This window comes from Bison bison, unplaced genomic scaffold (genome assembly GCF_000754665.1).
Source record: "Bison bison bison isolate TAMUID 2011002044 unplaced genomic scaffold, Bison_UMD1.0 scf7180017864325, whole genome shotgun sequence".
Lineage (NCBI taxonomy): Eukaryota > Metazoa > Chordata > Mammalia > Artiodactyla > Bovidae > Bison > Bison bison.
Genome location: NW_011494897.1, coordinates 6,288,676 through 6,315,051, shown reverse-complemented (window position 1 = coordinate 6,315,051; position 26,376 = coordinate 6,288,676). Strand labels below are relative to the sequence as shown.

At 38.2% G+C, this 26,376-nt stretch overlaps 1 protein-coding gene and 1 pseudogene across 1 annotated transcript in view; both read right to left on the bottom strand.

Moving 5' to 3' along the window:
* Window positions 1–26,376, bottom strand: part of USH2A (Usher syndrome 2A (autosomal recessive, mild)) — a 939,168-nt gene that overhangs the window by 308,626 nt on the left and 604,166 nt on the right. Inside the window, exons 39-43 of the mRNA XM_010853294.1 lie at window positions 23,804–23,954; window positions 23,059–23,201; window positions 12,633–13,261; window positions 6,186–6,520; window positions 4,431–4,553 (exon numbers count right to left, since the gene is read on the bottom strand). Coding sequence (XP_010851596.1) covers window positions 4,431–4,553; window positions 6,186–6,520; window positions 12,633–13,261; window positions 23,059–23,201; window positions 23,804–23,954 — 1,381 coding nt within the window. The remainder of the gene's footprint in view (window positions 1–4,430; window positions 4,554–6,185; window positions 6,521–12,632; window positions 13,262–23,058; window positions 23,202–23,803; window positions 23,955–26,376) is intronic.
* Window positions 2,975–3,748, bottom strand: LOC104998213 (annotated as a pseudogene).

Below are 26,376 nucleotides of genomic sequence, written 5' to 3'. Positions count from 1 at the left end.
CAAAAAATGGGCCAAAGAACTAAATAGACATTTCTCCAAAGAAGACATACAGATGGCTAACACACACACATGAAAAGATGCTCAACATCACTCATTATCAGAGAAATGCAAATCAAAACCACTATGAGGTACCATTTCACGCCAGTCAGAATGGCTGCAATCCATAAGTCTACAAGCAATAAATGCTGGAGAGGGTGTGGAGAAAAGGGAACCCTCTTACTGTGTTGGTGGGAATGCAAACTAGTACAGCCACTATGGAGAACAGTGTGGAGATTCCTTAAAAAACTGGAAATAGAGCTATTATTTCTTATAGCTTGCTCTTCCCTTGTCAGATCCAGAACAAAGAGGAGGGCATGCCATCACTAAGTTTGCAGAAGTTTTATCAGATCACTTAGGAGACAAGGCACAGTGAGGCTCTGAAAATCCTAAGGGTGGACTGATGTTTAAAATTAAGGTGGTGGCTGCCCTTGTGTGTTAAACCCAATTTGACTCACTGAAGAAGCATTAGATGACAACAGCACGTTTTCCAGATTTTCCAAGTGATGAAAATGTCAGGAAATCCAAAGTTATGGTGCCCCTAACAACCATAACTTGGCCACTTTGTACATTAAGGAAGAAAAGTTAGAAAATGACAAGCAGTGTAAACTTACAGTTCCCCCACATTTGTGTCTATATAGAGCAAAATTCCAGAGAAGGCAATGGCACCCCACTCCAGTACTCTTGCCTGTAAAATACCATGGATGGAGGAGCCTGGTGGGCTGCAGTCCATGGGGTCGCTAAGAGTCAGACATGACTGAGCGACTTCACTTTCACTTCTCACTTTGATGCATTGGAGAAGGAAATGGCAACCCACTGCAGTGTTCTTGCCTGGAGAATTCTAGGGACGGCGGAGCCTGGAGGGCTGCCGTCTTTGGGGTCGCACAGGGTCGAACACGACTGAAGCGACTTAGCAGCAGCAGCAGCAGCAGCAGAGCAAAATTCAGCAATTAGGCAACGAGTTGTGTAACTCAGGACAAATTACCCCTTACCTACTATATTCATAAGAAACTAAATTATCTGAATAATCAGTGCAATATTTTACTCTGCACATGGAGATACAAAGGAAAAATATTTGATGTTTAGTATTATGAGGTTAGTCAAAATATCACCTCAGCACATTTTGTTCTAGGGTGGGCTTCCCAGAGGCTCAGACGATAAAGAATCTGCCTGCAATGCAGGAGACGCGGGTATACTTCTTTTCTAGAAGCAGCTGTTATCAATATGTTTATGTCAACTTATGTTTCAGTATAATTTGTGAGGATTTAACTTAATTTCTTTCCTAAAGTCTTTGATTTGGATGTCTCATTAAAAATCCTTACAAGCATCACTAAAAATTCAATAATGAAATTTTGGCTTTGGTCCTAATTCTTTCATAAGTTTTCATGGCTTCTATGAAGAAACAAAATTAACTTTCTGAGACTTATTGTGTTTTTCTGCCAAATGTCTCATGGCTAAAAATCCATTCAGTAATGTTAAATAGTCAAGTCCTCTTTATTTTGGAAATTACTGTATTTCAGACACTTAAAGAGTTCACAGATCATGGAAAACTACTTTCCATATGATTTCCCTAGGGAGTGATGGTGAAACTGTAGTTAATTGTGATGATATTATAGCAATTAGTATATGTGTGTGAGCGGTTTTTTCCACTAGACTGTGAACTCTTTGAGGGAAAAGGCTATGCTACTCATCTTCTGTTTCTTATCACAGTGTCCCTCAGCATATGGTAAAAGTAAACGAAATTACTGAATAAAATGAATTTCCTCAGCTGAAGTCATCATTTTATAGCAATTCTGGATTAAGTAAATAGTGAATCAAATATAGTGGAGAATAGTGACCATGATAATTTAGGTTGAACAAAAAGCATATGCTCATAACATACCATTTTTGATCATTTTTGCCTTGAAAAATGGCAATTTTATCTGGTTCATTTTGTTCACTTTATTCTTTCAATAGATTTATGTATTCCTCCCTTCAAGTATCTCACAATATCTGTTCTCCCACCATGACACTTTCAGATGAATAGGAGACTTTTCCTTAGTTTTACCCATTCCCCAAAGATAAGAACACCATAGTTAATCTTCCTAAGGCACAGGGAAATGACTAATCAATGCTTTGAAAGTGAAAATGAAAATCAGTCACTCAGTTGTGTCCAACTCCTTGTGATTCCATGGACTGTAGTCGGCCAGGCTCCTCTGTCCACAGAATTCTCCAGGCTAAGCACTGGAGTGGGTTGCCATTTCCTTCTCCAGGGGATCTTCCTGACCAGGAATTGAACCCAAGTTTCCTGCATTGCAGGCAGATTATTTACCATTTGAGCCACCAGGAATCCCAAGGCACAGGGAAGTGACTAATTAATCCTTTACATATTACTAAACACATTCTTTCACTTAGCATTGACTGGAACCCCCACTATGTGCCAGGCACTGTGGTGAGGATTGCAATACAGAGGTCTTAAAGGCAAGGCCTTGCTCAGGGTGGACCTGACAATATAATGGGGTGTCCAGATAAGCAGTGAAATCAGTGCAAAGACAATAGTGGTATATAAGGGGTGTGCTACTGAAATACATTAAAGAAGCAGCTGAATCAGACCAGGAAGAGGTGACCTAGACGACTTCTAGGTCAAGACTTGAAGGATGATAGACAGAGGGGAAATGGCAGAGGAGAAGTCTAGGGGTGGGTGTCGCTTGTTAGAGGTGCCCAACACATTACAAATTGGCTGAAGCATAGAAGCCAGGGAGGGGAGGGATGAAGGGAGGGGGGGAAGGCCAGATTGTAAACAGACTTCAGAGCAGAGCTAGTCAGTGGTGAGTCTAGAAAAGAAACCTGATAGAAAAGTTATTGAAAAATAAGTCTGAAAAGTTTTCATAAAATAATAACTTGTGATTCTTTGAAATTTCATTATATTTCCTTTTTCTTTTTTTGACTTTAACAACATTTATTGGGTTTCTTTGATTGCCTCTGGTCTGACTTCAGAAGGGCTCTCTGGGTTCCTCTGGCCTTGTTTTGGGGCTGCTGCAGCTGCAGCTTTTAAGGCCCTTTTTTGCTTCTTCAGCTTTTGAACCTCTTGGAAAACTCAAATGCACAGAGCCTTCTTGGTCACCTAGTGGTGGTGGACTTTTCAGTGGTATGGAGGGGGAAAGGTGTCCTCAATCCCCAACTCCTTGCATGTCTTCTCAAAGACAGGATAGTTGGTCTCACGGAGGTTTCTGAGCATCTTTTGCCTCTTGTCAATGCTCATCAGCAGATAGTGCTTGTGGGCTTTGTCCTTTCAATATTTCTGCCTGTGTTCTTCATAACTGCAGATCTTGACAATCAAGGCAACAATTCGAGCCTCCAAGGAGCTGGTGTCCTTCAGGTTTTCCACAACCTTGTTCATCAACTGCTCTTTCTTGATTTTTAGCATCTCCTTCTTGTTGGCCATTTCCAAAGATAGGAGTCTTTTCACGACATCGTCAACCTTCGCAGTTCCAGGGATGTTCTGGTAGTCCTTCAGCAGCATGGAAAGGGGCGGGTCATCTTCTTGGCTTTGCTGCGTGGTTTCTGGGTGGCATATCTACGGGGGGTCCGGAGGATGAGACCTCCAGGACTTGAGGTCCCACTGGATGGAGAGAAGCTTGGCCCACCCTCCACCCGGAAGCTCAAGGACTGGGGGCTGTGTCACTGCCTGGGTTCAAATCGAATTCAGCACCCTCCACACCGCCCTCAGCATGGTGACTTCTGACCCTCCAAAATTTCATTACATTTCTTGATTCATGAAGATTTAGACTTCACTTAACCCCATCCAATCTCCTCATTTTATAGACAACAAAATTGAAGCCCAGAGAACTTTACTGACTCCCCCAAGGCCAGCAAGCCTAGTTCTCTAGCACAGGATGAATACTAACATGGCCCTCCTTTCTCTTCCTTGGGGTGCTCTTCACCTATATGCTCATTTTTTGGTTTCTTCAAACTCTAGATTGAATTCTTTCAAGTCCCAAGCCTGTGAATTAAATAATTTTTGTGAATTGATTCAATGAGTTACAACAAATTACTTCCTAGATAAGCAAGCATTTTACAAGTGCCCCAAACTTTCCCCAGTTCTGTACATGTTCAATATTTCCAGATTTTTCTCTTACAGTGTCGATTAGAGCTGTGACAAAGGCAAGAGGGTAAGACTCAAACACCTACAAACTCAGTTTCAAAAAGCTTATTTTAAGAGTGCAGTTAAGGTGGCAAATATTAAACACGCTGACTATTGTAGTTCGATGATTAATGCCACCGATAATAACCAACATGTTTTATTGCATAACTGATAACTTGCTCACACAATGAAGACACTCACATTCTCTAAACTATTCAACATGCCCCAAACTAAATGCCAGCATTTGTTTTTATAGTTTTTGTAATCTCACCTGCTAAGACCCTTATCTTCATAAAACCGCTGAGTTCCTGAATAAATATTGTGCCACATATTTAAATCTTCTGGGGGATTTGATGCAAGTGGTTGCTGGATTTTACATCTCAGAAGCTCATATCTGAAGCAAAAGACAAGCAGAAACATCAGGATTATCTCACCTAATATTATTACCAAAATTCAGGTTGTCTCATGGTACGAGCAGGTGGTGTGTATGTGTAAACATAAAGAAAACATCTTAATATTCTTTTTTTCTGATAATCTTTTTTTTCTGGCACAAGTATCATCTCTGTAGCTAAGTGGAACAATTAGCTCCATTTACATTTTACTATTATCAGTAAAATGATGACATTTAGGTTTCTTCTATGTCAGATTTACCAAAACTTTATTGTCAGTTTCAAAGTAGAAGCACAAAAACTTATAAAGTTAGTGGCTTTCTAAGACATCTACCACCAATATTTTATAAACAATGAGAATATTATTGACTTCATGCTGCTAAGTTGCATCAGTCGTGTCCAACTCTGTGCGACCCCATAAACGGCAGCCCACCAGGCTCCCCTGTCCCTGGGATTCTCCAGGCAAGAACACTGGAGTGGGTTGCCATTTCCTTCTCCAATGCATGAAAGTGAAAAGTGAAAGTGAAGTCGCTCAGTCGTGTCCGACTCTTAGCGACCCCATGGACTGCAGCCCACTAGGCTCCTCCGTCCATGGGATTTTCCAGGCAAGAGTACTGGAGTGGGGTGCCATTGCCTTCTCCATATTGACTTCATAGTCTTGGCTAAATGTCGAGTTGTTACAGAGCCATTTTAGAATCACAGTTCTTTTCTTTCATCTATATTCCTGACCATATGCTTTACAAGTTTTCAGACAGTAATAACATACCAAAGAATTATTGGCTAATGCTTTGGAATTTTGAGGTATATTTGTGCAAATGTGTCATTTAGAACATGCATCAAACTTGCTTATCATATAGTAAGAATATACTTTGAAAATGAAGAGACGGATTGTGTAGAGAATCATTAGAGAATACTGATTGTTGTTTCAAGGTTTTTTGTTGTTGTTGTTTAGTCACTAAGTCATGTCTTCACTCTTTCATGATCCCATGGACAACAGCCCACCAGGATCCTCTTTCCATGGGACTCTCCGGGCGAGAATATTGGAGTGGGTTGTCATTTCCTTCTCTAGGGCATGTTCCTGACCCAGGGGTTGAACCCCCGTCTCCTGCACTGGCAGGCAGATTCTTTATCACTGAGCCACCTGGGAAGCCCCTTCAACCATTTTTAGTTCCTACAATATCATGATATTTTTACCATGATAAACTTTTCATCGTTTCATGCATCAAGATACATAAGATGAAACTGTATGAAAGTTACATGAGTAAGGCCGACACAGAGTGTGTAGGGGAGGAAAGGACTGGGACCCTGAGGTTAGCAGATGCAAACTATTATACATAAATTGGATAAACAACCAAGGCCTATTGTATAGCTAAGGAAACTATATTCAATATCCTGTGATAAACCACAATGGAAAATCATATAAAAAAGAATGCACATATATGTATAACTTAATCACTTTGCAGTCAGCACAAATTAACAAAACATTGTAAATCTACTCTAGGGCAATAAAAAAAAGTCACAAATGTGAATACCCAATAAGAAATTAGTTCTATATTCATATGTGAGGAAGAGCCTCCTTCCTTCCTTCCCAAAGAAAGATCACAACAAAATCCAAAAGCGTCATTGTTGTCTCTTACCTCAAATCAGGTCCGTTTGGCCTGGATGGTGGCTGCCAGGAAATCCCAACATATGATTCACTTAGTGGAACCACGGACAATGGGCCAAGATCCTGCGGCAGGGCGGGAGGGGTGGTCACATGGGTAGGGAAGCTCTCTGTGCACCCCCCTAGATACCCGTTACCCCCTGAGCAAGCCACAATGGTGACGGAGTAATTAGTGAAAGGAATCAGATGAGTAACGACATGACTTAACACAGAAGAAGTAACATTGGTGATCGTGATGTGAGGGTCAGGCATGCGGATCTCGTAGTTAAGGATGTCTCCATTCAGGATGAGTGGGGGCTTCCAAGTGACCTGAAATAAAAGAAAAATTAGAACCAATGTGACAACATAGGAACAGAGCAACTGCAGAGGTTCACAGGACCCGGCGTTTTCAGCTAAGTCACTGTAGAAATACCCACTTTTGACTTAGCCCTTTACACTAGACAGTAATGAAGAGTTTTCAGATCAATTAGCAGTACACCAGGAGCTAAATGAGATGCTGTTTCCTGGGTTGGACTGTTAGTCTGGAGACTTTCTAAGACTGTCAGACTAATACACACCTCAGTGATTCATCTCCACCACGGGTGTCCGGAAAGAGGCAGAGCACACACATGGAGAGAATTCACACATCCACACGCATCAGTGCAGCAGCAGCAGGATTTGAGAGTGTCCTTCTTTATAACTCAATTAGACGAAATATCAGAATTCCTTGTTTTGCATTATAAGTGTGTATTCTAAATCTGTCACTATTCTTTTTTTGGATGGTGGTGATGGGAGTGCAGAAATTATCCTTTGCTTTTTCTGAGAATGTGAAATTGAGCTTCTGAATCTCTCTAGTGCATAATGTAGCAAGTAAGGCAATAACAACATATCCTTTTTGCAAAGAGACGTGTGGAGAGCTTTAAAAAAGCAAGCAAAAAATGATCCTGTTTAAGTCATAGACGTGAACGTCAGAAGAAAGAAACAACGTTTTCTAATAATGTTTAATATTCTTTTTCTTCTCTGACTAAATATTGTAAGGGGATTGTGCTAACCCACTCACACTCTTATAGGGGGAAAAGACCCTAGAAAAACGCACATAGGTCATTAAAAATCCATTATTTATATGCCATTCTGCTTCATCTCTTTTTTTCTTGCCTTGCAGTGTTCTTTAAATTTTAGAGTGTATATTTCATCTCCCAAATAGGCTGTAAGCGTCATGAGAACAGAGCCTAAATTGTACAGTTATTTAATGCCAAATACTCAGAGATGGAGTTTAACAAGTAATTCCAGTCATGGCTGATGGCATTATATTTTCCTTAGCGTACAGCTATTTTAATAATTTAAACAAGTTTTCCACAAAGTGATATATTGATACCTGCACTTATAGTTCTATACAAATTCAAAGTCTAAAATGTGTAGAATAGAGAAATTAGAACAGAGAAGGATGAACTAAAATTTTCTGTCTTAAAGGAAAAAAGTTTCCTCCAGGAGCAATCTAACCTGAGATTTTCGTAGGGTTCTCTTACTAATTGTTGGAGACAAAATAGATTGAGAGCAGGAGAAGAAGGGGGCAACAGAGAATGAGATGGTTGGATGGAATCACCATATCAGTGGGCATGATTGAGTCTTGAGTAAGCTCTGGGAGGTACTGAAAGACAGGGAAGCCTGGTGGGCTACAGTCCACGGGTCACCAACAGTTGGACATGACTGAGTAACTAAACAACATGTCATTTGGGCAGCTGCTTGATGATTACAGTCCTAATTTATAATTAACAAGGACTTGACATCTACTGAAATTTTACTACATGGCTTGAAGTCATTGCTGATTTTAAAAACTTCTAGGAGAAAAGAGTTCCAAAATGTGCTGGTGAAGACAAGTGTTAGATGTGTTCCTTATGAGCATAGAGGATTTGCCTGGATGGAGGCGAGATCAAAGAGGCCTAAATTAAGCAAAGTTTATAAAGCAGACATAGGGTTCTATTTATTTTGGTGGTACAGTGTTCTTTGTGGGCTTGAGAAGTGAGTCAAGGTCAAACTTACAGGGCTTCCTGGTACTTGTAAATAAAAAATGGAAGGGTTATCACAGCTCAGTTCTACCTGACTCACATGTGGAATGCCACTTGCCTCTGGAACTAGAATATTCTGAGAGTTCAGGTCAAGGCTTGGCAGTCCTTGAAAGAATTCAAACTTCGGATGTAGTCGGTGTTCGCAGTTGAGCTGAGAGTGAATTGATTTGGAACTTGGTTATTGAGGCTAAGAAAACATTCAAAAAATAAAAATCTGAATAAGATATCAACCTGCAGAGATTAAGAGATGTGATGTAATGACTCTGAAGACAGTCATTTGAAGAGCTAAAAAATCCCTGTGTTCTCTACTATAAATGTTTGCATCCAAAAATTTGCTATTTTTCTCACTTAAAAAGTTAAAGGCTTAGGAATATATATCTTTTTGACAGTACTGAGTTGGAAGACATGAGTCTACTTTCACAGAAAATTTTTAGAAGGAATTTAGAGCAAGGTGGAGAAGGCCATTGTCATTATAGTGAGTAGGCTAACAGAAATGGTATCTAATTTGATCATCCTCTAGAAAACATCCTGGAGCTATTACTAAAAATAAATGTGACCAAGCTTTTTAAGGAGCCAGTTAGTGAAATATTGGATTCTATTCTTTCCAATGCTTAAGACTACATTTATTACAGTATGGCCAAATATGTGAGATTAAAACTTTCAGTTTAATTTCCCATGGCCTTTTATTTATCTATTGCTCATATGAAGGATTATAAAATATTCTTGCAGCCCAAAAAAGTCAGACTAAGGACCATGTTCCTGACTTAATAAGCAAAAGATGTTCTCTAAAACAAGACTTACACTGAAATTTTTAAAATAAAGTTTCATTTATGGCTTAGAATAAAATGTTTATTTCAGAGATGCTTTGTTGACCACAAAAGTTTATTTCGTTTGTGTGGTTCTTAATTGCTTGGATTTCCATTTCTCTGTTTATTTACTATATATTTGAATAAGATAGGACAGGTGGGTAGGTGTTTAAAGAACTATTGACTTTCACCTACTCACTCAGATCTCTGAAGTGTGGCCCTAAACAATTAAGGCACCTGCATGATCCTGGTCATAAACAAAATTTATGAAGGTGGTTTAGTTGATTGGCTTCAGACTTGAAAAAAGTAACACACAAACATTGTAATTTACTTCTAATTTCTTTAACTTCATCTAATCACATTTTAAAACTACATAAAGCTAACATATATAAAATCGATATATGCTATTATATGAATTTACTATATGTCTCAGGGAGCTCAAGTCAGGGCTCTGTGACAACCTAGAGAGGTGGGCTGGGATGGGAGGTGGGAGGGAAGCTCAAGAGGAGGGAAACACATGTATACCTACAGCTCATCCATGGCAATCTATGGCAGAAACCAACACTATTGCAATTATCCTTCAAATAAAAACAAAGAAAAAAAGAACTTTATGAATAAGAGTTTTTATGAAGATCGATATAACGGGCTGAGACTGGGCTAAGAATAAGTATCCTTGTTCAATGTGCTAATATTTTATTTTATTTAAAAGTTTTGGATCTATAGCATAATTCTAAATTAGAGCTTTATTAAACTCTCTTTTACAGGTTTTGGTATTTTTACCAACTTTATACAATGAAATGCATTTTCTTAAATGAATAAATACAACATCAAAGTGTGTGGCTTTCACTTTTTCAGATAATACAACCTCTTTGACATTATATGTTGTTTTCCTTATAATCAAATAAGATATTAATAATATGATGTGCAAGTTTCCCCTTTTTCTTTTTTAAAATTTATTTTATTGAGGTATAGTTGATTTGCAATGTTGTGCTAATTTCTGCTATATAGCAAAGTGATTCAGTTATTCATATATATATATATTCTTTTTCATATTCTTTTCCATTATTGTTTATTATAGGATACTGAATATAATTCCCTATGTAGGACCTTGTTGTTTATACAACTTTCTCTTCTTAAGGCTCATATTGATGCCAAGTCATAGCTCATCTTTTTACACTTACAAAGATGTTACTTTGGGTTATTTTCCAGTTGGTCTAAGTATGTGAAGTTTCCTTGTTTTCCCTATCAGACTGCAAGTTCTTATAGGGGGAGTGGTGGTGAAAAGACCAGATGGTGCAAAATGCTAAGAACTAGAGTGAAATGCCAGTCCAGTTCCTGTATTATCTCTCAACCGATCAACTGGTAGTCTTTATTCCTCTTAACCTGACTTGTTTCTCCCCCAAGTTTTTTCCATTTCTGAGCATTTTATTTAATTATATTGTTTTGTGTAAAATGTACACTCCATGAAGGTAGAGATTTTGTCTTGTCTTTACCGTGTCCTCAGTGCCTAAAAGAGGCACTCATTAAGATATATAGATGTTCAATAAATGTTGGTAGAACTGAATTATTATTATTATTGTCAATAATATTATCGACAATTTTCCTCATCCTAATATTTGGAATGATTCCATACGATAAATATTGAATGAACATTTTACCCAACATATTAAAGACCATGCTTCTGTTCCTCAGATTTTATCCATCTGCAATTTTAATTTTCAAATCTTATCTTCTATAAAAAGAAATCACTGTACCGCTGTCACACTACCTCTGTTTACCAGATAAGTGGTGTCATTAGAACACTGATTCTGGCCATCTGAAGATCTTTCTGAACCTTTCTGAAGGTGAGTAAATAATTCTGAAGCATAAATATGTTGTTTTAATATTATTTAAATACATATAGTATAATACTAGATTCAGCTAAATAATCCTGATGACTCTCTTCATTGATAATTTTTGATTTTCTAGTTATAAAGTTAGGATTAGTAAAAGGTATGAATTTTTAAAAAAAATGACCACTAGAATACGTTGTCTGTATATTCTAAGCACCTTCTTAGAGACTTTTAGATTCCAGGCCTGGTAAGTGTCTGTGAGATTCTGCTCTCAAACCAAACTAAATCGTACTTTAGCAGGTTGACAAGCCATGCACATTGTTTACTTTCTGGATGAGGTTACAAAATCAAAAGAGGAAGGAAAAAAAGGGATGAATGAAAAAGCCAGGCAACTTACTTTGAATACTTTTGATCATCATTTATAAATGCTGAATCACACAGAACTATGCACTGAGCTATTACTTTTCTGAAAATATTTGTCATCTTTCAGATTTGCCTAGCTATTAAATCTTTGTTAGAAAGAATCCAGAAAAAATGTCCATTACCTAGCTGTGCCTTTGTGAAGGACTGTGCTTATGTCACATCATATTGATTGGTACTGCTACCAAAGTTTTGCAAAATTCCCTTAGGATTAAAAAGAAAAGTCATTTCTGGAATGATTAATAACTCTAGGTTTGTTTGGGGTTTTCCTTTGGTTTGTTCTGCTTTTCCTTTGAATGAAGAACAATTCTTAAGATTGCCCAATTCATATAGTAAACACCATACATCATGTCCTTCAAATTGATTTCCTTTTGATGTTTTATCAACAGAATTCTATACATTTGAGATATTTCTATCAAGAAGCTGTGTTGCGCTGACCAACCTCATGCAGAAGCTAATGAAGGCAGACTTTGAAACACAGATTTTAGTATGTAGGTTCAATTAAATTTCTTCAACGATTTACACTATTTAGCATCACCCAGTGTTTGCTTTTCGTAGGCACGAGAGAACACACAACAGAGATTCAAGTAATAATTTCAACAGATGAACTTTGCTGTTATGCAAATGTCCTTTGTTTTGTGCTCTGGTGAGCAAGCTGCTGCACCAATGCTTTTGGCAGTAGTACAAGCCTGAATCCACGGAAGCATGTGTGTATTTACACAAAAGAGGCTTCTAAGCTACAAAACTCCCTCCTGTTTGGTTACACTAATTTCCCTTGAATGAAGTTTGTATGCAAGCCAAAACAATGGTAGTTATCCTAGCCTCTAGAGTTCATTCCCAGCAGAATGAAGTGAATAATTGAACAGTTCCTAAATAGCCCCGTAATCTGCTATTTTTCTTTCTTTCCCCCATCCTCTTGATTCTTTGATCATTAAAAAAAAAAATCAGAATATTGGTAATTGGAACTTTTGTTAATACGCTAATCCCTTCCCCCGCATTTCCCCACCTCTTCTCATTTTCTGATCTATTTAGATCTGACGTGGTGGTTAAGCTAAGCATCCCAGGGTGGCATTCAAAGGATTTCAGGTGTGTGAGGCAAATGGAAGCGTCTCAACAATATAATTAAGGGGATACAGGGAGAAATGAAAAACTGACATCAAATTTGAGAGAGTTTGGGCCAAAGGCCAAAAACCCAGTTTCTCCAGTGAATGCCTAAAACAACACGTGTGCATTTTGTCAGTAGATGGCTCTGTTTAACACGGAGTCGATGCAGGGTACATTCCTAGTCTGCAGAGGAGACAGACACTTAGCTTCTTACCTTGGCTGCATCGGGTCCTAACACATCCACCTCGGGGGGCTGCACCCCAGCAGGTCGCGAGGGTCTAGTGGTCACTTCTGCCCAATCACTGCTGTTTGTCCCTCCACCAGCAGTGCTCATCAGCACTCGATACTCATACTTTGTCCACGGGCTAAGAGAAGAAGTCTTGTCAATAAACCTCCTGGGATGACTTCCTGGGAGAGTCACCAGGGTGGTAACTGCCTCCTTCCCTTGGACTCTTCTCTGGATTGTGGAGTTCTCCAGCAAGCCGTTGGGATGGGTGGGGGGTTGCCAAGATATGATCACGGATGTTGGGGTATCAGAGAACAACTCTGGACTCAGGATACCTTCTGGTGCATCTGGGAGTGTCCAAACAGTCTGGGAATCTGCTGACAGGGAACACCCTTTTGAAGTACAAGCTTCTACTTGAAACGTATAGGCCGTATGTGGGTGTAAATGGGTCACTGTGCCATTAGTGACATTTCCAGAAGTTTCCAAGCTGAGGCGGCCATGTTGGTAAATGTTATAATGGGTAATGAGCCCATTGCACTTTAAAGGATGCTGCCAGGTAACCAACATCATTCTTGACTTCTTGTCCAGGATAATTGGAGGGTCTACAGGTCCAGGTTCTATAAAGTAGAAAGTAAGTAGTGAGACCTCTTGGAAACTTCCCACACCTCAGAACAGAACTAACATGAATATGTTAGTTAGAACTAACTAACTCTAGAATATGAAACTGGGCACGTGGTAAAGGCCATTGAGTAAGTGGCCAAGTGTCATAAAGACAAGGCTCATGACTGCTTTCCTCTTAAATGTGTAAGATGTACTTGTTGAACATTATTGAATTCAATTGCCATTTGCTCCTGTAAAATTACTTTATTAAATCATTTCTTTTGATTAAAGGATTCCCCAACATCAGGAAGACTCTTCTGAAATAAAGACCTTAGGAGAGAAAGACACAGAGGGCAGCTGTAACCAAAGTTCAAACTTACGCCCCATTTTTCTGGAACTCTGGTAACTCATTATAATCAATAACATTATCATAACAAACCTGCATATTTTATAGCCCAGTAAAATCCTTCAGCATCGCTCATTATATATTCCATATTATCCCTGGGTCTGTTTATCATTCTAATCCATGTTTTGCAATTTATCTACTCCCTGTTAATATTATAGGTGATTTTTTACTGTGACTGTGACAGAAGCTGCCGATTTAGCTCTTTCACCTACTGATAAATAAACAATGCACAGATCTGACCTTTAGGTTAACAGGTTTAATGCTTGCTCCACTCAGCACTCTAACTGATTCAATTATCATAAAGGTTCAGGAGGCTCCATGAATACTGAAAAAGGCCCGCCATATGCCCGCCTAGGTGTTGTGGAGCAGCAAATATCCTGCAGCCCTCCAGAGAAATTCCTTAATTGTAAATAATTTCACCATGCGACACACTCAAGTCACCTTGAATGCAAACCCCTCAGCCTGCGGAGGCAAAGTGTTATTTAAGCTTTACTGGGCTGCGTTAAATTCTGCAATTTGAAGGGCTGTTAAGTTTTTCAATTGAAATTTCATTTAAAATGCAGGTGCTTTTTATTATATTGAGGCTTTACTGCTCTCTAGGTACAAGCAAGAACATGGTGCAATAACACAAATCTGGCTCAATCACTGATCAGTAACAGCTGTAATTCCAGAACATTTAGCATTCTTATAAACCACGGCCTGAAATCTATAAATTGCTACAACAGATCAAGAAAAATCCTATATCCCCCTTTTCTGCCCACAGCAATTTGAACATTTATGAGATTTTTCTGTGAACATTAGATTTTATGGAAAAATCTTTAAAAAAGATAGACTTGGATTTAGTAATTGTTTAAAACAGCACTGATGATGTGAGTGTGTGTGTGTGTGCGCGATTCAGTGTTATAACCAAGGTTTAAGTTTTAAATGCAACCACAGCTTTGCGGAGTCAAGGACCACAATCGTAGCTGGTAGATAGGAGCATATTTTTACACAACATGATTCACATATTTGTCACCAACTGGACTGATGGCAGAATCATAATTACTTTTAGAGAGGAAAGCTGTTACACTGCACTAACCCTGAAATCAAGCCATTTCTGACAATTTGGTAATGCATCCTATCTGAAGAGAAAAATCCTAAAAGTACAATGATCCTGAGATGGATCACAGTTTTCATTTTAGTCTGTTGTTAGCTTTCATTCTGAAGCTTTCGTCAAACCACTGTGACATTTCTTACTTTTGCTCTCTGGTACACAGCAGCGGTAGCAATTATTATATCAAAATAGGAATACAGATCCTTTCTTATTTATACTTGTCATCCAGATTTGGCTCTTTCCTAAAGAAAAGCAAGCGCAAGTCTTGTAAGATATCAATGTTGTTTTGTAAAATGAAATCCTCTGAGATTGGGGTCCATAAAATCAATGGTGGAGAATCGAGCCTTTCAAGTCTAACCCTAACTCACCCTTCCCTGTTCAAAAAAGAGTAATATACACTTAAAAATCAGAATATTTTTCTATTAGGGTTTTCACAGGGGTCTTGCATAATTATTCATCATATGTGCATTATCAAACTGTGAGCTTCTTCAGGGAAAAGTAACAATGATGCAGTTTGTTCTCTGTTATGATGGGGATAAACCTTTTATTTCTCTTGACTACGATGATAGCGTTATCAGGGAAACATCCAGGATAATGAGATGAACTGGTACTTCAAGCCCCTACAGAGCACAGCCTTTCCTTAAAGATGATCTCTTATCTTGGGCAAGAAGAGATGTTCAATTTCAATTGCATGATATTTTCCCCCTTAAAAGCCAGAATACATTTTATTAGCTTCCCGCTCTAGCTGAGTAGGCTCCCAGCTCTTGTGGCAGGAAGGGTCCTTAAAGTAGGCGACTCAGGAGAGGATGCTGAAAGCAGCTTAATTAGCTCCTTTGGCTAAGGAAGTGTTAAAACCCGACTCCTGGCACGCTTTCAATTTAGTGCTTTAAAATGATAAGCCGAATCATCTAATTCTATATACAAATCAACTGGCGTGCCACTGCATGGTTGAAAGGGTCACCACAATTATGTAAAACATGAGTAATAACTATAATTGGGGTAGTTTGCTAATACAATAAAAAGCTCTGAACATGAGAAAAGTTATGCTCACAGCAGTAGCTATCACTTTCTAAAGTAAGAATTCATGGATGAAATGACATGAAAAAGATGGTTATAAAATTTTAATGGAATGATAAAAGGCAAAAGTCAGCCTCTCAGCTGAATTCTTAAAATCCCTATATATCACAATCAGCTCCTTAACTGTAAAATCAATGTGGAGTATAACATGTTGTCAATGCGGCTGTCACTGGAGGGGAGACTGGAAGTATGACAGCCACACAGCTCAGCTGGCGAGTGATGAAAATACAACCGTACAGCCCTTTCCATGGGTGTAATTGTTTAGAGAACTCCCCTCCTGGAGCGGGGAACGGGAGCATCCTTTCTGTTCAGATCACTGATTCATATTTCAGGCTGTTTCATTATAGCATTAATAATGGAAAGTAGTTTCATTTTGGCAAATGAAATTATCTTTTATGGGAAACGATTTCACTCATCAGCTTCAAAAGTTCAGCCCCAGCCTAAAAGAGAGTAACAAGATTGTTCACAGAGGGGTCTGCTTATTTGTTTTTATAACTCAGGTGTGTACGTTGGGAAGGATGGGTGTGCGTGTGTGTGTGTGTATAAATGATTTGAAAGAATAAACAGTTGCAATGACACATCTGTTGTGTGTATATAACTGTTTTTCAGTGGTTTTCATGGGTCTTCTACAACCCGTTTGCTACAAGAGTTACCAACAATCACTCAGTTTTCCTAATGTTTCCTCATTGCTGCCTTGAAGGAAATTTTTGCCATTTTAACTAAAAACTCACTTGGCTTAAAAGCTCTTTTTCAGTAACACTAACTCTATAAATGAATATCCTCTAAATCTGCCAGAGAATTAAAAACCAAGGTGGCAAATACATGGATGTATAATTATACATAGCAGTATGCTCTGTACTAATTGTTTGTACAGTCTCCTGCTATTCATTGAGAAAATGTTAGCAGAAGAGTGGAGTGATGGATTCCATTCCCTCTTTAATCATGAATTCTTTTATCAATTTATTATTTATACCCCAACTACTTCCCAAAAGGAGTTTTCTTGACAGCTTATAATAAAAGACTTAAGTAATAGGACCAATAAATTAAAGATAAAGAATAATTAATCTTGTGATAATACAGAGGTAAGAGCATTGTATCCCCAAACAAATATTACATAAGGGCACTGCCATTTGGCAAGTATGTGAATATTCAGCTTCCAGACAACTGATAAAATAGGAAAAGGGCTGTGTAACAGGGCATCGTTGCTTAATAAAAGGAACATCTGAAAACTACAAGATTGCTTCAATTGAAAGGATACAATTTATAGTCCGCAAGTAGGTGAACCGATATTGGAGAACTGTTTTCTCTATTTCTCCTGAGACCAGGACAGCAGAGGAAGGTTAGGAAGAGTGTTTTGTATTCCAGAATGGGGACATGTTGTATGGTGAACAGCTGTGGATTCTTACTTGAACGTTTGGGGCAGAGAATGAAATATTTTAATGTGAAAATTCATGAAGGAAGAAAAAAGTCCTAAAAGAACTAGAAGTTCCAAATTTAGAAGAGCAGTGGGCTTAATGTGCCCAAAACAGATTCAAGAATTCAAGAGGGAAATGAAAGTCAGGTGGATAGAATTTTTCATTAATTGGTTCATCCTTTCAAATGATTTTTCTGTTGGTCACTTTGGTTTTTGATATTAGGATATAAAAATAAGACTATAAAGATACTAATCTGTTTTATAAATTCTGGAAATGCAAGAATCTCGTGGGGGTGGGAAATCTATGCAACAGGAAAATAAACTATTGTAGGGACATATATACAGAGCCACTTTGCTCTCAAAATCAGCAGAATGATCTACTTTGCATCATGGATTTTCTGTTGTGGGTAAAATAGAAACCATATCACTGTTTGAAAGGATAAACATATCAGCATTCAGAAGTTAATATTTAAAGCAATTAGGAAATAAGTTTGGAATAGAAAAGTAAAATCATCATGCAGCACTACTGAGACTTACTGCTCACAGTTCTTCATTAAATAAAATAAAATCTACCGATATAAATATGCGCCACCCTCATTTACAAACGTTTCTGTTTTTCTCTCACATAGAAAACTCTTAAAATGCAGACTGACTGTAAATTCTAAAACACACTAATAAAAAGATCTCTCCCATGCAATATTAGTTGTAAAATTTAAGTACTCTTAAAGGCACAAAGACACTTATTAAATGATTGGAAAATTCCCCTCTAGAAGTACAATAACATCATCAACTGATCACGTTTCATACCAAAGCTTTACTTCCCCTCTCTGTCACCAGGACTCAGTATTCTATCCATTACAGTTTGTGAGAATAAGAAGAAAATACGTGTTCCTTTTGGAATTCTCTTTGTATATATCTGTCTCCCTTTTGAAGTAGCACATGGTTTTGGGCTAGCAGAGACCTTTCTGATTAGAACATTCATTATCCCGGTCAAGACAGAATCACAGGGACAGCCAGCAGGCTGCCTCTGACCAAGGCAAAGAATGAGGATCGCCTTTGGGATTTCCTTCTCTAACATCTGCCTCTCATCCTCACCCTTCTTGTCGCATATTCAGAGGCTGACATCACAGGCAGAGAATTCTACAAGCTGCCCTACCTCCTGTGTCAGTGGGCACCTCCTACAGCAATAGCTTTCCTCGCCTGGACCAATGGCGAGGAAGTAAATTGGAAATCTGATATTGATGTGATCCCCAAATAGAAATCATTCTTATTTCCCTTCCTTGTGTTCTCCCCTGGGAAGGCTTTCCTGACACCCGGTGTTGTTTGGAGAAGCTCTTCTCTGAGCTTGCCCTTATCTTCAATCACAGTACTTTATTGTTTTATTATGTCTTCCCAGCAGACTGTGGACCACTCAAGTCAAGAACTTTCCTATTCATCCTTGTAACTTTCAGTCCTTCCAGCACGGTAGGTACCCAGTTAAGATTTGCTTGCTTAAAAGTGAAAGTGAAATCGCTCAGTCATATCCGACTCTGCAACCCCATGGACTGTAGCCTACCAGGTTCCACCGTCCATGGGATTTTCCAGGCAAGAATACTGGAGTGGGTTTCCCTTTCCTTCTCCAGGAGATCTTCCTGACCCAGGGATTGAACCCTGGTCTCCCGCACTGTAGGCATTGTAGGCAGACAGTTTACCGTCTGAACCGCCAGGGAAGTCAGTAGTTTCATGGATTTGTTTATATGAAACTCTTTTTAATCAGTACTTGAAAAATTTGGGGCACTTGTTCTATATCAGATCCACCACCAAGCACTGGATCTACAAAGACAAATGAGACAGAATCCTAGATCCTAAGAAATTATAATTCAGAAAGAGATATTGACGTTGCACAAGTAGATATAAACCAAAATCATAAGGTAGAAATGAGGAGGGAAGGCTTCACAGAGAACGTACCATTTGAACTGGAACTCGAGGGATGAGTAGAATTTTGTTAGACAACAAACAAGGCAGAAAAGTGTTCTGCTAGATATAGATTTCAATGAATGTCACAAGGTCATTCTCTTTTACTTCAGAAGAAAGACTATTGCTTTGTAAATTGCTATGAGAATCTTAAAGATGAATGAGAGGGGAAACCTGCTCAAAAATGCTAATGAGAAAAGTAAAATAGGATCCAGACACTACATCCTTTGTTTACAGCGCACTGAAAGTGTGGGAAAAAAATAACAATAAGAACTAATATAATAAGTAGATACAGTATGTTAATAGTACTGAAAATCTCACTGTGTTCGTAATAAGATATATCTTTCTATTTTTTAGCAGATTTCAGTCAAAGATCATGAACAATGAGTCTGTTAGCAAAATAATGAACACATGAAAAAAATCATCTAAGTAAATCTATAGAATAAACTAGCCAAATCCCACAAATTTTACTTAATAATGCATCTTAGATGAATGGTTAAAAATATATATGTGGAGTTTTAAACTATAAATTTAGCAAAGTCATTCAATTTTTCATCTTTAAAAAATATATGACAACTAAATGGTCAACTCTGGAAGAAATTTGTCTTTTCTGTTTTGTTTTGTTTTAGCGGTAGATAAGTGATTTTTAGAAAAGAATCTCATTTTCATCAGATTGACCTGTTTGTGTATACAAGTTCATTATTTAAATGATTCAAATAAAGAGATATTTCATATTTTGATCTTGGTAGCCAAGAAATGCTGGGAGAAAGCGGAATTTTACTAGTCTAGGGAATCCATATTTTTAAAGAAAAGTGAGTTATCTCATATTTTACAAAAATCTGCCTACGTTTTTGTAGGCAGAAGAAGGCATGCACAGTTAAACTGAAGTTGGAGGAAATTTTCCCTTCTAGCCAACTTCCATTTTTACAGCCTATACTGTACAGGAAACAATTGTAGATACTTGAGAGAGGGACAAATAATACAATCAGAAGAGATAGCTATTTCTTATTAATAGACATCAAAAAGTTTCAGCTGATAGGTAAGTGTCTTCATGTTATTAATCCCATGCTTCTAAATCTATCACAATCTTAATGCATTTTTGTAGACTGCAGGCATGTTGGGTACTTAGATTGCCAGCAGCATGTTAAAAAAAAAATCATGTGTTGTTTGTATTTATCTGGTTACAAATAGTCGAACACTATACTGACCAAGTTGGCTGGAACAAACATCTTTTATTAACACAAGTTTAACTGGATTTAAAATATTCATAGGAAATGTGCATTATTATTATTTGGCATAAGTACACTAGATTTTTAAAAATGCATGGAACTGGATATTGGTGGCCCACTGATGTAAATGACAAATTATTTGAAAAAAAAAATCTATTAAAATTCTTCACACCTCTTTCTCCATCTCTGAGAACCTGTTTTAGCATGCAAGCATTTGTTTCTCTAGCTCTAGGTCATTTTCTGCTTAGGTTTCTCTTTCTGCTATCAGCTGTATCACAGACTTGATGAAATCACACTATCACAGTATCATATGAAAAATATTGCTACTGGTGACCTTTCTTTGGCACTGGAAAGTTTGGGGGCTTTGGCTGATGTGGAAAGGTGCCTACTGATAGTATGAAATTTAAATGTGGGTATGAGAGGACTTCTGTGTTTCATTCTGTAAGCTGATATGCAGAATTTCTACATTGGAAATTGCACTTTGCTGAATGGGAGTTGCTGGTTAGAACCAAGTACGAAGTATGATCCTGGCATGGGGCTGTCAGCATGGGTAGTTTTATAATCAAGGCTTTGAAGCCTTGACAGAAAAACTGCCTGTGCCAAGTGCCAATCCCTCAGTCTTTGTCAACTCAATTGCACTTCCTTTCAGAGATGGTATCCATCTCCACTGACACCCAAAATATATAGGACACTGTCATTATGTCTCAGGGGTGAGCATGCCTGGTAAGTTAACCTGGAGGGGCAAACGGGCCGACCTTTAGTCCTTTGCTGGTGTATGTGACATCACAGGTGAAGCAGAAGAAGGAAGAGGTCATTGTTTCAGAGAAAGGATTTCAATGAAAATCATGACTGGGTTTCATTAGTTAGGACCTGCTATACAATCAATTGCTACTAATTCTTAATGAAGGAAGATGAAGGGTAACACTATTCACTTTGATCTCAGGCCCTAAAAGCCACAGAGATGGCCCAAGTCTCCGTGCATGAAAATTCTAAACACTGTCAAACCTGTCTGTAAAACCTGTTTCATGATAAGATGAGGCAGGAGAGAAGTTTGCTCAACAGAGGGCGCTGTGCTAACTAGGTCTTTACAATGTCTGGGACTTTATGCGCTAACTTCCTGCCTGTAGGTAGGAGAATCTGGCGCCTATTCAATAACGATCACCACGGAGGAAATAAAAGTGCTGTCCCCTCTCTATCGGAACAGAATTTATCGAAACAGAAATGGTGGGTGCCAAAAAGGAGTCATTTCTCTCCTCTTCTAGTGTGGAGTTCTTTGATGTCATCACCTCTGCGGTGGGCAAATTATTTTTAGTTAACCTCCATCACATGCCATCAAGAATGCGCTAAGGATAGTAAAAATATTTTTTTCAGCTGATTTAAAAAAGAAATGTTTCTTCAGAAATCTGGTTTGGTTGTGAGCTCTCTGGTTCAGACATCTGTATACAGTTGGTGCTCATATTGTCAGATTTGCCAGAGTGCATGTAATGTTCTCACTAAAAGACGTGTAGGTACCTTGAGTGGTGCACTGATGCTTTTTGGACCGTGGGTGTCGTTTACTGCACTGTGCTGATAATTTACTAAATGGTACCCTGGATGTGTCCTTGTGAAGTACCCAGCCTGGATGTGTCCTTGTGAAGTACCCAGCCTGTTTCCTGGGAGTAATTACAATTTGGGAGAAATGAAGGAAGTATTATATATTATTGCTCATGTGTGTGTGTGTGTGTTTTTTAAGTAAGCATTAAGGAAGGCAGATAGTTCTGATTCTATCTCATTTAAGGTCTTATTCTCACTAAAATAATATAATTAAGGATATTGTAGACATAAAAGAATCTATCTCATATACAATTGATATTGTTTCATATACTGTGCCTTTTGAGATTAATATCCAGCCTTTTGAAAGTCACTTGGGTCCTGATTGAATATAGAGCTAGAATGGCAATTGGCCAACAGAGCAACATCTTTGAAGAAGCTTCTGATTAAAAGACTTGACAAGATTAACCCTAAAAACCTCATTGTTCAAAGATACAGTGTCCTCCTTCACTCTGTATAGCTTGATTTAATTTCTAACTTTTCTAAAAAGTTATACTTCCATATATATGCTTTTTCAAGAGGCAATTTGTATAAAACTCAATATGATAACCATGTATTTCTTTTCTCTATATAACCTAGTTAAAAAAAATATATATACATGCAAATGTAAGTCTTCCATAAAAATCTAGAAAATTCCCTGTATTGGTTGAATAAGACAATTCCAATCTATAATGACCTCTAAGCATCCTTATGAAGTAGGGTCCATATTTCATGTTCTTCTGCAGAGAACACTTGCAATACTTGGCCATAGAATAGACAAGGATAACATTTTCCTTTCAGGACACCTAGATTTACCCTGAAGGACTGCATGGGGCCATATCATAATTTACTGTGAATTATGTCTTCCTGTCAGTAGGCCTAACTCTCCAACCCTCCAAACTCACATTTTTCTTCTTTCTGGAGACTCTGACCACCCTGGTCCTGGAAAAGATTACTGTCACTCAATATCAAGAGAATACAGGAGGCTTATTTCTTTGTTTTGGAAAAAATTAAAGACTTTAAGATGTGCTAAGGCAGAAGATATTCAGCTGTGTGTTTTTCAGACCACTTACTGTCCTCTGCGGTGATGAACGGAATCCAAGAGCTATGGGCACTGCCAAATCCATTGGAGGCAACCAACCGAAATTCATACTCTGTGTATGGTTGGAGATCTCTCACTTCATAGTTTAACGATGCAGAAGGATTGGAAAATAGCCTATATGAAGAATGAAATCCTAAAATTAGGAAGGCTGAGACATTCAAAGGAATTTTAACAAAAGTAAATTCTTATTGTAAAGAATTTTCAGGGGATGTCAATGTACCTCTCAGCTCTGCAATTTTCTGTCTTCACGTGATATCTCTTTTAAAATAAGTAGCTATTTGGCTAAGGGTTTGTATAATTCCATTTATATGAAATGGAAATTTTATTAATATGGAGTAAATTCTACTCTTGAGACTGATGCCACATGGAATTTGTGGAATAAGTATTATAATTTTGTAGCCATAATTAGGCAGCAGTTTTTGTGGGGTTCTGGTATACACTTGCTTTTGGCATATACATGTGTTCATGAAAAGGCTGAAGTAATCTTATTTTAAGCAAATAAGATAATTATTTGGCAAAGCAAATAATTATCTCCTAGGGTACTGCTTGGATGTTTGTGTGTGTGCGTGTGTGTGTTTATTGGATCTTTTAAAAGGGGGACTTATTTGTTGCAAATGAGAACTGACCTACCTATTGTTACAAAGTTAAGGTAAAGTGAATGAATGGCAAAACTGTATAACCCAGATGACACAAGGATGGACAAGTAGAATGCTCACTCTAGAAACCCATGGGTGGAGTGGCCAGGCCTCATCTGGAGTTGGTATCTGGGAGAGCCGGGGGCGTTGTTCCGAGCTGGTGTAGACCAGACAACCTGAAGACTGGTTGGAGTGGCAGATGAAAGCCTCGGAGGCAGCACGCCATCTGGAGCTGTCGAAAAACACAGATGAATTAGAGCAGAGAAAACTGTGGAGAACATATGCTGGATGGAATCGAAATGCTCCATATACTGGAAAAACTGTTCCTCAGGATCAACAACAATGTTAAACATGGTCCATTTAATTTAACATTTTCATTCCTGAACTACTGTACTTCCTCATTGTTCATTTCAACACAATTACATGAATATTTCCATCTTAAAAGCCAGCCCCCAAAGAGCAAGACAAATGAACACACAGCACATCCGCACCTGTACTTCTGTTTCTTTAATTGAAAACATGGAGGGGATTTAGTGAAGCAAATATTAAAATACCTTTTTAAATTTAACTCTGCTCAACGATCAAGCAGTTGAACAGTGAAGGAGTCCAGATCTTTTATTTCTCCCACTGATGTCACCACTGTCTCTTTAATCATACCATGATCACAAAGACAATCAATTTTTTTTTTTCTGAGGAAGGTTTATTAAAAATTTTATTTTTCTACAATGAAAGCACATTTCAGTCTTTTTTTTTTATTTTATTTTTAAACTTTACATAATTGTATTAGTTTTGCCAAATATCAAAATGAATCCGCCACAGGCATACATTTCAGTCTTAATTGTTATTTATGAAATGTAAAAACTAACCTTCTTTCTCCATGTGTTGCATACAGTCAATTGCCCCTTCTCACAGTGATGCTGCCTTTATTTAAATACGTTACAAGTTGGGACACAGACGTTTTCTAGTCTAGTTGAACCTGGCAAATTATTCCTGAATTCAGGATACCAGCTTGATAAAACCTATCAGGGAAATCCATCTGGATAGTCCTAGAAGGCCTAACAGAAATAAGTGAAGCCTATTCTATTAAAAATTAAATTAAAAAACAAACAAGACTCTGGTTGTTAATTTTTCCAATAGGTGTAATTTGAATGAACCTATCATATCAGAGTGTGTTCCAAAGCTTGTCAGAAACTCTAAAGCAAATCAAGCACAGCTCAATGCCTTTAGGAAAATCACCAGACAACTCTGAGCTTATGTTTCTTGTCTTTAAAATGGGGGTAACACTTTGCCTTTTCAGGATGGTTGTGAAGATCAAAGAAATGCAAATAAATCACCTTTTTTGAGGTCCTGGTAATTATTAATTGTTAGCTATTGTTATTATTATATTGGACTAGTCTGAACTTCCCTTAGCATAATTTAAGTACCACTACAATGCAATTTTGGGGGACATTCTGATTACTGTACTATAAATTCTTAATAACCAAGGATTACTCAAAGCCATTGCTGAAGGAGGATAAGGAATCAAAATGATGAAAACAACTATCAGGGTTCATTTTTAGCTTCCATTTATACATAATCTGATATGGTGTCTGACTTTTATATACTCTCCAATGTGGGAGAGCTGGCTTATGAACTATGAAGCTAATGAATGACAGTGATGAGAATGGAAGAAGTAGAATCCATGTTTCATCAGTCTGTTGGAAGAGTTCTGAGTTCATCAATAATTCACTAATTTATTCAGTAAACACTTATTGAGCCTCTATTCTAAGCAAAGTAGTGTTCTCTGTATGGAGGGTTAACAACACTGAGTCCAACAGACATGGCCCCTGACCCTATGGAACTTACGTAAACAGAGGGACCCAGTGATGAACAAACAGAAGCCACAGATCCTACCAGGTGACACTCAGTGCTCAGGTGAAGAGTAAAAAAGGGTACGTGATGAGAAAGTCAAAAGGAGTGTGGGTTTTAGTTGGCACACAGTAATTCAGATTAGACAGGAGAGCCATAGGAAGAAAATGTCATTAGGTGACATTAGAGCAAAGACCTGAGTGATATAAGTCATGAGAATGTCTGGGGGCATAGCAATCCAGGCAGACATCAGTCATGGCAAAGGCAGCGAGGAAGGGAAAGCACAGACGGTGTGTAAGGAATAGTCAGAAAGGCCAGTGTTGCTGAATCACACTAAGGAAAAGGAGAGGAAGGGAAGCTGGAGAGAGAGGCAGCATCTAGAGCCCTTAGACCTTCCTAGGGCAAAGGAGAAAAGGAAAGATATAAGCATCTGAATGCAGAGTTCCAAAGAATAGCAAGGAGAGATAAGAAAGCCTTCCTCAGCAATCAATGCAAAGAAATAGAGGAAAACAACAGAATGGGAAAAACTAGGGATCTCTTCAAGAAAATTAGAGATACCAAGGGAACATTTCATGCAAAGATGGGCTCAATAAAAGACAGAAATGGTATGGACCGAACAGAAGCAGAAGATATTAAGCAGAGGTGGCAAGAATACACAGAAGAACTGTACAAAAAAGAGCTTCACGACCCAGATAATCATGATGGTGTGATCGCTCACCTAGAGCCAGACATCCTGGAATGTGAAGTCAAGTGGGCCTTAGAAAGCATCACTATGAACAAAGCTAGTGGAAGTGATGGAATTCCAG